We start from the raw sequence: 12,562 nt of genomic DNA on the forward strand, positions 1-12,562 counted from the left end.
TAACCTTTAAGTTTTTATTTTTTTCTCAATTTCTGAAAGTAGACCAAACTGAAGCCCACTATGCCCCACGGTGATGCCCCACACTCGGCGGTAGTACAGGGCCAGTGTCTCTGTAGAGGCTCGTGGGGGCACCGGCTTGTCCTGGGGACGCTGAGGCAGGCTGGCTGGGCTGCTCAGGGCCTCGGGGAGGTAGGAGACTCAACAGCAGGCCGCTCTCTCTTTTTGGGTTGAAGCCCCAGGGCCTGGGCCACCAGCCTGCGGGCCACTGCTGTGCTCGTCTGTGGTCTCTCCTTCGCCAGACGCAGGAGCTCTAAAAGGAAAGCCCGAGCAGCAGGGGCTTGAATTCAAGGCCACGGCCACCTCTCCTCCCAGCGACACAGCAGCCTCAGAGGCCATCAGCGCCAACCCCGCTGTGCCCAAAGCATGGTCAGATGCCAATCAGAGGGGCCACCTCAGGTTTCCGGGTCCTAACGCTGCCACCTGTCTGTGCCCTCTGTTTCTTCACCTGCACCGGGGCATGCAGAAGGGTTGACCCCATACATCTCCCCGCTTTGCAGGGCCATTGGGGAGGGAAATCAAGGCAGGATAGGATACCTAGAGCTCTACGACCCACAGGATATTTACTATCCCCAAGAGGAATGTGACAAAGGCCACAGAATCCACAAGAGCGTGGGTGGTGTCAGTGGGTCTTTGGGGCCAGTTTTGCTGGCACCTGCTTTGCAGCCACAGGAAACTGGCCTCTAAGAGCCCCCATGATGCTTTCTGGAAGGAGAGGGGCTGTCATTGATTTGGTACCTCTGGGGTACCTCTTGCCTCCCCTGCAGAGTCTGCCGTGCTCTCTGATCTATGCCCCCAGCATACTCTGTACGATGGGCTTACTTTACAGAGAAGGAAACCAACTCACAGACATGAGGTGACTTGTTCAAGGTCAATTTAAATAACTGACAAACCCAGGATCCCATGCAGTGCAGACTCTTTTTACCCCACTGCAAAATATGGTTCCCACGGGCTTGCAGAAAAGACCATGCTTGTCCCTGAGCAGCACCCAGCAGTGGTGCAGACAGGAGGGCACACCATCCTCCCCGCTGGGCCTTGCCTCCCTAGGCGTCCCAGGCCCTTGGGGGTGGAAGGAGCACCACGAAGCCCGGGGACCCAAGCAGAGAGCTGAGCAAGGGGGCTTGAATGGCAGGAGAGCGCCCACATCTAACCACACACAGGCAGCCTCCCGTCACAGCTGCTCCCATACTTGGCCTCTGCAGAGCTTTCAGCTTTGACTGCTTGCTTCCCTGCGTGAGGGGCCGGATCTTGAGCCCTGAGAAGTCCTTGGTCAGGGCTTCAGCAGCTGTGTGAAGAAAACAGATCTGGAGCCCCCTCAGGGCCCAGGAACTGAAAACGAACCCAGCCCCTTCATGCACCCATTCAAAGCCCAGGGACAGGGCTGGCCAGATGCCATGGTGCCATGGTCCTGCCCCACCCCCGACCCCACCTGCCTGCCCAGGCCACCTGGATCTCAGAAGGAAAGCCTGCAGAGCCCAGCATCCACCCTCTGCCCTGAGCTGCTCAGTAGCCTCCTGCCTTCTAAAGTCCGGGAGCCTCAAATTCTACCCTTTCCCCGACACAGACCCCACCAGGGTGCATACCCTCACTGCTCTAAGTTGCACCTGAGCTACCTAAGAACACAGCACGTCAGAGCTGGAGGGGCTTCATTTCCAAGCCACCCTCACCACCTTTCAGGTGAGGAGACTGAGGCCGGGACGTGACGTGCTGGCGCCACACAGCTTGGCCGAGCGCAGAAGGCAGCAGCAGCGGGACACAGCCCGGGGCTTGTTCTTCTCACTGCGCCAGGCAGCCTCTTGGCCTTCCCTCCCTGACTCCTTCAGTCAGCCCTCTGTCTGGGGCTGGAGCCCCCACTGTGCCCTGGTTCCTCTGCTCCCTGAATACCACCCACTCCCTCCCTCCCAGGTTCTCCTGAGAGCTGAGCCCACACTAGCCATAGCCTCTCCCAGCTCCAGTGTCCAGAAGCCCTGCCAAGAGGGGTGGGGGGTTACTCTATGAATATACTCCAAGTGAGCAGTATGACAGGGACCACTTAGGAAAGTGGCCAAGAGGGAGAAGGAACCCTGGAGTTCCAGCCAGGAGGCTGGCTGATATCCCCTAACCTTGAACAGACCACTGACACTCTAGGGACCTCAGTCCCTGCACCTGTAAAAGAGAGGTGCCCCGCTTCTTGAGGCTGTATGAAACTGTAAAAATGCCTGTGTTTGAACCATAAAAAGTGGTCAGTATTTGAATGCTTTTGACCCATAAAAATAGCACTTTCATGTAGTTTCACTTAGTATGTGGAAGGACCTTGGGCCTGGCCTGTGACACATGCTCAGTGGGCCCTGAACCCTCATGTGAGCAGGAAAGGCTGTGTGCTGCTGGTGCGGAGCCCACCCTGCTCCCTGCACTGCTGAGCTCGGCGGGCTGGACATGCGCCCACCACCTGGACTGGATGGCCACACCAGGGAAACCAAGGGCCCCTCCATTGTACTGTGAAGCCACATTACCTGAAGCCACACAGGGGAAGACACCAAGTGCGTGCGTGTCGTCCACCCACTGAATCTTGAACTCCTTCTCTCTGAGACAGGGATGAGGAAATAGAATGACTATGAAAGCAAATGGGCCAAACCCATTCTGCTAAAGGAAGCCCCCCCCCATCTCCAACCCTCAAACACTGTGAGCCCAAGACATGTTCCCTCTCCTCTGAGAAGCAGACGACCACCTGCAGCCCACTTCTCTGAAGACCACATGGGTAGCTGCAGAGACACAAATACCACCCCGCTGATCAGGAGCCCGATCCCTAGATTGGAAGAAGCCAGGACTGAAAGGGCCCGCAGAGCACAACCAAGGGTGGGGAAGCTCCTCCTGGCACCGTCAGAGCTGGGCTGAGAGCATGGGGTGAGGCTGGAGACAAGAAGGTAAGTGTCTGGGACAAGGGACAGGACCTAAAACAGGAGTGTCAGTGCCACTGGTCCTGATCAACCTCCTTCCCACTGCTCAGGAAAACACCGCTGAGTCTGAAGGCACAAGAGGCCAAAGCAGGCCCTCCCAGCACCCGGCTCCTGTGCAGCAGCCCCAGGCTGGCCACACCTTCAGGGGTCAGGAGCAGGCGAGCCCCTCGAGCCCCACCACTGCCCCTGCCCCTTCCACTCTTCTCCAGCTTAGGCTCCAGAGGGCACGGAAGGGTGGCTGCAGGGCAGTCAGCAATGGGGCCACGAAGGCAGGGGCTGTTAAAAGCCTAAGCAGGGAAAGAGAATGGGGCTTGGAGAAAGGAAAATGAGCATTTAAAAAAAGAAAAAGGGAAAAGGAGAAAAGGCGAGTTGGATTTAAGGAATGTGGGGGAACAGGAAAATACTTTTCTCAGTATGTGCCTTTGGCTCCCATCACCACCCTGACTGTTCCCCAGACTCAGCTCTGCCCAGGAATGCTGCTGTGCAGAGGCAGGAGGCTCCCAGTCTGCTGATGGGCCGACTGGGAGGCTGGGATGTGGAGCAAGGGGGGGGGGGGGGGGGGGGGGGGGTGGCCTGGGGATGGGCTACCTTCATTCTGCCGAAGGGCAGGGCGGAGGAGCTGTGTGAGCCAGCAGGGCCAGGTCTGGGGGCCTCTGGAGCATCCCTACAACCAAAGCTCACTCTCTGCTTCCCTCTAGTTGTGGCCAGTAGGCTGAACTGCCCAGAAGTCTGGAGCCCCAAACAATGGCATCCACTTTCTGCCTTTCCTCCCAGATGGCTGGGCACCAGGGGAGGGGGCAGGCAAGTGGGCTCAACAACAGGGGGATGCCCTAGCTCCTCTCAAGAGTCTGCCTCCTGAAGCCTCGCCCACACTCACTGGAACTCGGAAAATGCTGCCAACAGGTCCTCAGTCTTGAGCGCTGGTTCGAAGTCGTAGATCTCCACCACGTGGGCAAAATCCTGCTCTCCAGGCAGCTCCTCTACAAAGGAGGATGTGTCCACGTGCACCTTCTCTACCTGAATCTCCTTCTCGGTCAGGTTGTCCATTATCTGGGGGGAGCATACCTGTTAGTGAGGGGGTGCAAACACAGGGCTGGACACGACTGCTTTCAAAACCACACACAGGCCTGCAGGCTTCTGGGTATGCAGGGGGGTGAGTGCTGGGGGGGGGGAGGCTTCCCACAGAAGCCACATGCGGCAGGAGCGTCAGAAAGGCAGCACGACAGCATCGTGGACTGGAAGATGGAGAAGGTGCATTCTGGGGGAGGGAACGGCATTATGGAGTCCTCACCGGGTGACTGGCCCTCACACATCGNCAACAGGTCCTCAGTCTTGAGCGCTGGTTCGAAGTCGTAGATCTCCACCACGTGGGCAAAATCCTGCTCTCCAGGCAGCTCCTCTACAAAGGAGGATGTGTCCACGTGCACCTTCTCTACCTGAATCTCCTTCTCGGTCAGGTTGTCCATTATCTGGGGGGAGCATACCTGTTAGTGAGGGGGTGCAGACACAGGGCTGCACACGACTGCTTTCAAAACCACACACAGGCCTGCAGGCTTCTGGGTATGCAGGGGGGCGAGTGCTGGGGGGGAGGCTTCCCACGGAAGCCACACGCGGCAGGAGCGTCAGAAAGGCAGCACGACAGCATCGTGGACTGGAAGATGGAGAGGGTGCATTCTGGGGGAGGGAACGGCATTATGGAGTCCCCACCGGGTGACTGGCCCTCACACATCGTTTCACAGAATCCTGAAAACTGTACTCTACACATCCGCTTTGCACATGGGGACACTGTCAGTCAGAGCTACATAATTCTGCCCAAAGTTGTGCAGTCAGTGAGAGACAGCGCAGGGCAAGTCCAGGACCAGTCCTTCCCTCCTTAATGATGTGACATTAAGCAAATCTTTCTGGTTGTCCTTCATCTATACAGTAGCAATAAAAGACTCCTGCCCCACCCCACCCCCCAACTGAACGCCACAGCCAGCCTCGGGGAGACACACAATCCAGGGAAACAAGATTTGCGAGACAAAGCTCCAGGCAGAAGAGCAATTTTCATGACCAACATCTATAGTCCCTTAAAAGTGAAGTAAGCCCATTGGTGAAAGACAAAAACCACATGACCTCACTTATAACTGGACTCTGATGAACAAAATAAACTAACGAGAAAAACAGAACCAGAGACACGGAAACATGGAACAGTCTGACAGCTGTGGGAGGGGAGGAGGGTGCGGGGGTGTGGTGGGAGGAAGAGGGCGGGGCTAGTCAAGGAGCAAATATGAATGACACATGGACACCAACAACTGAGAGGGGACTGACTTTGGAAACAAGGGGCTGGGTGAAGGAGGGCAAGAGGGGGAAAAATTGCAACAACTGTAATAAACACTAAACAAACAAACAAACACAAGTCCACATTCATCCTATCTGTGTTACCCTGTGAAGGGCGCACTATCATCTGCCTGTCAGGTGAGGAAACTGAGACTCAGAAAAGCAAAATGACTGGCCCACAGTCAAACAGCTCCTACATGGTTGAGCTGGGACCCAAATATACACCCCTGCCCCAGTGTCCTTGAACTTCCTCCCCTCCACTGTCAGTCCTGACTCTTGTGGGCAAGAACCCTGTGCACTCCCCCCATGTCTCCTAAGGGACCCCTGTCATCTAGCATGCAGCCCTGCTCAGCCAGTACATGCCCCACACACCATGACCCCAAGTCCCATCCACCCAGAACTGCACCCACCTCACTTCCGCCCTCCCTTTTCCGGGCTATAGAGCCTCATCACCTCCTGCAGCAGCTCACTGTAATCGTCCTCAGAGCAGCGGTCGGGCCCCTCCTTGTCCAGGTCTTCCTCCTCCTCCTCTGCCACCAGGTTCCTCTCCAGCTCACCCTCATTCCCCTCTCCCAAGTCTGGCTGTAGGGCAGACGAAAGCTGTGTGGCCTCCTCCAGGCTGTCCCCCGTCTCTGAGTGGCTCTCAGGCCCCAAGGACTGGGTGCCCACTGGGTCGAGCATCTGCTCGTTCTCACAGTGCTGGCCTGGGTCCTTTAGGTCCTCTGTTGCATGAGTCATCAACACAGGACACTCCTGATCAGAGCTGGGGTCCCCGGCACCAGCATCTGCAGACTCTTCCATGAGCCTGCCAGCTGAAGCATCAACCTGGAGACCCGGGGTAGCGGTGGGCATCCTTTCTTCTTGCCTGCGCAGTACCCGAGGCACATATAAAGGCTGGTCCGGCTTGCGCCCCCGATGCCCCCGGCCTGCCCGTGCCCCTCGGGGAGTAGCAGCCACTCCCTGGTTTGAGGTGGGCCAAGGACCTCGGTACTTGCTAGAGTGGGAGGCGGGAGGGCGGCAGGGGCCAGAGAGTCCATCTGAGCTGGGTAACCTGAAGCAGAAACAGAAAGGGACCAGAGCACGTGTGGGGCCCCACAGAAAATGACTTATTTGAGCTACCTGCTTTCAGGCACAAGGCCCTCAAGTCAGCATTAGGCAGAAATCAACGCCAAAATGACCCCTGAAAACCCCTTAAGAAGGCATCATAGTGGAGGCTGAATGCTATCTCTGAACAAGCCCAAAGCAGCCAAGCTCTCCCCGCAGTGTTTAAATTGAATGAGATGGCAGGATCTCCGAATATGTACCAGGTAAATACTTGCATTTAGGGACTATGTTACTAGAAAAATATTAAACATGGTTGGTTCTCAAATTTCAGCGCATACATATATACACACACATTAAACACAAGGCTCACAGTCATGCTAAGATCCTGTGAGACCCACACGGAGACACCCTCATTGACTAAACTGCTCTCTCTCTCCTGCTAAGTGAATCCCACAATCCACAGCTACTCCACTGCTGAAACAAAAGGCAGCGCTGACTTTAAGCAGCTGAGGCTGAAGACAGAGGCAGCAGCATGGGGGCTCCTCACCCTGAGTTCCCAACAAGCTCTCCCCTCCCAGGGGCTGACCGGGTCCCTCACCACCTGCCCACCAGGGGCCACGCAGGGCCCTCTAAGGCGCAGGATGCACACCTGATGTCCAGGTGACAGATGACTGTCCTCCTCTTCCAGCCCTCCCCAACAGAGAAGCTACTCAAAAGATCAAACTGCTCTGCTGTTCTGTGGATCAGGTACCGAAGGCGACTGGAGACTGGGGGGAAAAGCAGCACCCTGGGAACAGACAAAAGGAGTGCTGAGCAGGGGCTCCACAGGCAGCCTCTAGGGCCGAACCCCACCAGGTGCAGTCCCAGTTTAAAGGTGGCCTCACATTAGGCTCCCTCTGCCCCTCGAGTCCCAGGCTGACTGCAAAGGACCTGAGCATAAGGGTTGTCACAGGGAGCAACTGGTCCTGTTCCCCCATTCCTGTGCTGGGCCCTTGAGTCTGAATGACACAGGAGAAAATGTAGCTTGAAGAGGCCAGATCGTTAGACTGAAAGACCAAGGTCAGAGACAGCTGCAGGCCAGTTACCCTGCATGCACCACTGGGAAAGGGGCAGAGGGGGCTGGCTGCGCCCTGCCCTTCCTAGCAGTAGGGCAGGCCCCTCCAACACCCTCCCTCCAGCCTACTTGAACAGCTGCTTCTGCAGCAGGAAGCGGTCCAGCTCCTCCTGGACGCGGTGTACAAAATCATTCTCGGTCGGGGAGAGGAAGACGCCGTCCAAGCAGATAAGGGCCAGGGTGATAGGCGGGAGGGCCTGTGGAGCAGATTGCCAGCAGATCAGAGCACAGACCTTGAGCCATCCCAACCCCGCGTGTCGGTGCTGCAAGGGTCTAGGGGCATCGTGGTCCAGGTCTCTCCTCCGACAAGAGAAGTGGGGACGTGCCCACGGCCCCTGACACAACAGCAGCTGGGCACAGGTGGGGCTCCCCGCCCCGCTGGAGCACGCTGCCCTGAACACCCGCTGGGCCTTTGTGCCCGAGCTCAGTGTGGTGGTTCCGGGCTCCAGGGCTCTTGGGCCCAGGCGGGTGAGTCAGGAAGGCTGGGGCTGCCCTGGGCCTGCTCCACGGGCGAGGTCGGCCCTTCCCAGCACGGGAGCCAGAGGCTCGAAGGGCGCGGTCCCGCAGCTATCGAGGCGCTCACCCAAGGTCCTCCCGCCGCACTCACCGAAACCGCTCCACAAGCTGCCGCGGCCCTGAGGATACCCAGAAGCCTGCGCGCCTCTTCGTGCTGCTCCAAAGCCCGGGCCTTGGCGGAGGCACAGCACCACCATGCGACCTGGGGGAGGCATCGCAGAAGGGGCAGAGCGTGTAATTGATTTTTTTTTGCCCGGGAGCAGTCCTAGGATCAATTAAGTCCAGCCAACGCTTTTGAGTGGCACCTATATACTAGGTCGTGCAAGTACCAGATTTTTGTGCTTCACTGTCCTTCCTTGGCCCTTATTGATGGAACCTGCAAAGAGGTCCAATCCACATCAAAGGGTCATTTGCAAGGTGCACCAGCCTTATGGGTAACAAGCCAGGATAGCCACTCCCATTGGTGATTTGCAGGCCATCAAAATATACGACTTTGCTACATCCAGAAAAAGCCTCTGGCACCTACCTTAAATAGGGCTTGTAATTCTGTCTATAGGACAGGGCTCTAATGATCTAGGAGACCAAGGTTGAAATCCATCTGACTGTACCCTGAAAGGTACTGAACTGTAAATGCCTTGACCATCCTGAATTCAGAATCCCAGAGGCAAGCAGAGCCCCTAGCTACCAGCATAGAAGACCCAGATCTTAGGACGGGGGGGCGGGGGTGGGTCTGAGTGGGCTCTTCCTAGGATGTATGAGTAAGATCAGGGGAGAGTATACCTCTAAACACGGCAAGAAGAGGCCTGGGGACAGAAAAATGGAGAAAGACTAAGATACCTTTTGCCCTCTTGAAATTTTTCCCAGAGTATTTCTAAAAAAGTTGGTGCTATTATATCACATTTATGTAAACTGTCTTTCCAATAGTTTTTCCAGAATAAAATGGACCCTTGCTGGTGTGGTTCAGTGGGTTGGGCATCGTCCCACAAACCAAAAGGTTCACAGTTCAATTCCTAGGTCCTGGGTTGCTTGCTAGGTCCCTGACTGGTGGTATGCAAGAGGCAACTAATTGATGTTTCTCTCCCTCTCTTTCTCCCCGCCCCTTCCCCTCTCTCTAAAAATAAATAAATAAAATCATTTTTAAAAAAGAATGAAAAGGACCTAGACGAAAGACAAGACCACGTGCAAAGAGAGCTCAGGGACCCAAGACATGAGCCTCTGGGGAGCAGGGAGCATGACTATGAGAGGAGATTCCGAAGGCTTGACAGGTCCCCTGCCCCAGCCGGAGGGGCATGCAGCCCCTGGGGCGGCAGAGGGTGAGAGGGCAGCAGGAAGGAAAGGGGCAGCCCTTTGTGTTCTGACCCTGCCAGCCCCACCCACACTCCACGCTGGCTTAACTGAAGTGGGAGCAGACCCAAGAGAACTCTACGTGTCCGTACAATGACATTGCTTTGTCTGACCAGGCTTTCCTGACTGTCAGTGTGAGGCTGGGAGGCAAGTCCACCTGGCAACTGAGGACCAGACACGGCCTGGGGGAGATATGCAAGGTGACTTGAAAACAAAGGCCCAGCTTTCTCCACAAAGTCACTGTCTCTCCTCTAAACAGAGGGACAAACCCAAAACCCAGGAAACAAGCCACGCCTCCACCTCTTTAGAGCTGGTACAGGAGACAGGAGTTCAGAAACAAAATTTTGTTTTGAACAGAGGAAGGCTGTTCATGAATGCTGTTCCTACAGCAGCATCTTCTGAACAGAAAAGAAATGTTAGGCATGCAGGCCTCCATCGTGGGGTACCTAAATAAATGGGGCAGGGACCAAAGTTCATCTGCCATGCTATGTGGGGACAAATAGCAAGTGAGGATAGAATGATCCCCATTCAAAGGAAAGTAAACAGAAAAACAGCACAAAGGATATGCAGAATTTCTACAGCAAAAAATAAGCATGGCAGAAAAAAGAGAGAGGATAAGAGTGTATTGGAAGATTCTCTGGGGAGAAAAAAAAGGAAATTTCAGTTAGTAACTGCTTCACATTCCCGAGGAAATCAATGAAGCCTGATTTCCATGTCACAATGGATAAACCCACAGACTGAGATGAAAGAGAACTGTCAGAGCCATGGAAAGATGTAAAAGACGCAATCAGGTTTTTCATAGAAGCAGCAAAAACCCAAGCCCGTGATGCTGAAAACAAATCAGTGGCCCGAAGTAAAGGCTCAGGAAACAAAGATAACTGCTGGTTATGTAAAGCTTGCCACGTAAACTGCAAGTCCTTTAGCTTTGCAGCAGCCCCTTCAGCTGTAGATCATTTTCCTTACTGCAGGAGAATGACCTGAGGCCTCGCCAAGGGCACCCAGCTACTAAGGGCAGAGTTGGAACTCACTCAAACCCAGATCTAGCCTGCCTGCCACTCAACACCACAAAATTAAGATTTTTCCATCTTTAGAATGGCCTTAGAATTGCCTTAATGATGTGGCCAGGAGCCAGACACAGGAGCCAGACAGAAGTCAGGAATTCTATAAATTAGATAAATTTGGTCCGTTGGAGAAGCATGCTAGGTGTGTGCGGTAGATTGTGACCTGAAACAGAAAGTATAATTGAAAGATTATGAAAAGATTGAATGCAGGGCATGGATTGCAAACAGTCCTATCCAAAGGGAAGGACTTACAGCCATAGTAACCCCAGATCTTAGCCCAGTGCAGCTTTCCTTGCCACGGGTAGGGTCACTGTGGGCACCTGCAACTAGGGAGCCATTGTCCCAGTGTGTCATGTCTCCTCTAAGCCACCTCGACCTGCCTGAGATGGTAATACAGAGACTGAAGAGCCAACCTGCAACCGAACAAATGCAAGTCCGGCAGCCTGCTGCAACAAAAGCCAGACTCGTGAGGCAGGTGCTGGTGCAGGAGGAAAGAGGTTTCCTTCAGGTGCTGCGGGCCCTGGGAGGGTGGTGGGCCCCCGTCTCAGGGACCTTCTCAATCTCCCTCCTCAAACCCAGGTTCTTACAGGGAGGGGGAGGGGAGGGCTTTTTTCCTATGCAAACCTTTTTCACTTCTGATGCTCCTGGGGTCCTATTCATTTATCTCCCTAGCTTTTGGCACACTCAGTGTGAGAACCTCCCCCTGTTGCCATCTTGGCCAGTGGAGGAGAGTCACCGGTGTTCTGACTGTCACTAATATTGTAACAAACCCAGCAACTTCAGCTGGCTTGAGGTGATAAACTATTCTCTTCGTGTTTAAGGTTAAGTTTAAGACTTCCGGCCAAGATGGAGGCATAGGTAGATACACTTTGCCTCCTCGCACAACCAAAAGAAGGACAACAACAAATTTAAAAACAAAAATAACCAGAACTGCCAGAAAACCAAACTGTATGGAAATCCAACACCAAGGAGTGAAAGGAGAAACATTCATCCAGACTGGTAGGAGGGGCGGAGACCGGCAACTAGGTGGAGAGGACTCACAGCAAGGCGGCAGGTGGTGGAGCAGGTGGTCCCACATTTGCATGCAGATAAACAGGGAGGAATAACTGCAGAGAGAGACAGATCGAGCAACCCAGGGTTCTAGAGAAGAAATAAAGCCTCAAAACCTCTGACTGAAAAAACCTGTGAGGGTTAAGCCAGCAGGAGAAATGCACAGCCTCACAGGAGAGTTCATTGGAGAGACCCACAGGGTCCTAGACTGTACACAAACCCACCCACCTGGGAATCAGTACCAGAAGGGCCCAATTTGCTTGTGGGTAGTGGAGAAGTGACTGAAAGCCAGCTGAGAGCCAAATAAGCAGCACTGTTCCCCTATCAGACCCCTTCCAAATATACAGCACCACAACGCAGCTATGTGAGTTGCCCCGCCCTGGCAAATAACTAAGGCTCCACCCCTTCCTATGCAACAGGTGAGCTGAGACAAAAAAAAATACAGCCCAAATGAAAGAACATATCAAAGCTTTAGAAGAAATACAACTAAGCAGTGAAGAGATAGCCAACCTATCAGATGCAGAGTTCAAAATACTGGTAGTCAGGATGCTCACAGAATTGGTTGAATGTGGTTGCAAAATAGAGGAAAAGGTGAAGCCTGTGAAAAGTAGAATAAGGAAAATGTAGAGAGAACCAACGTCGAAGGAAAGGAAACTGGGACTCAAATCAATGGTTTGGACCAGAAGGAAGAAAGAAACATTTAACCAGAACAGACTGAAGAAATAAGAATTCAGAAAAGGAGGAGAGTCTTAGGAACCTACGGGACAACTTTAAATGTTCCAACATCCAAATTATAGGGGTGCCAGAAAGAGAAGAGGAAAAGCAAGTAATTGAAAACTTATTTGAAAACATAATGAAGGAGAACCTCCCTAATCTGGCAAAAGAAATAAACATCTAGGAAGTCCAGGAAACTCTGAAAGTTCAAAAAAAGTCAGACCCAAGGAAGCACACACCAAGTCACATCATAATTACATTACTCAATATTAAAGATAAGGAGAGAATCTTCAGAGCAACAAGACAAAAGGAGACAGTTACCTACAAAGGAGTTCCCATAAGACTACCAGCTGATTTCTCAAGAGAAACCTTGGAGGCGGAAGAGGTCTGGAAAGAAGTATTTGAAG

At 53.8% G+C, this 12,562-nt stretch overlaps 1 protein-coding gene across 1 annotated transcript; it reads right to left on the bottom strand.

The window, feature by feature from the left end:
• Positions 1-2: 2 nt before the first annotated feature.
• R3HCC1 (R3H domain and coiled-coil containing 1) lies at positions 3-8,201 on the bottom strand. Its single transcript, XM_037028656.1, is given in 9 exon segments — positions 3-310; positions 1,247-1,342; positions 2,550-2,620; positions 3,871-4,043; positions 5,766-6,363; positions 7,006-7,143; positions 7,540-7,667; positions 8,078-8,158; positions 8,160-8,201. Coding segments are annotated over 9 exon segments (1,464 nt in total). The 3' UTR covers positions 3-173.
• Positions 8,202-12,562: the final 4,361 nt, after the last annotated feature.

Source organism: Sturnira hondurensis, unplaced genomic scaffold (genome assembly GCF_014824575.4).
Source record: "Sturnira hondurensis isolate 20B ecotype Veracruz unplaced genomic scaffold, ASM1482457v3 Scaffold0020119, whole genome shotgun sequence".
Taxonomy (NCBI): Eukaryota; Metazoa; Chordata; class Mammalia; order Chiroptera; family Phyllostomidae; genus Sturnira; species Sturnira hondurensis.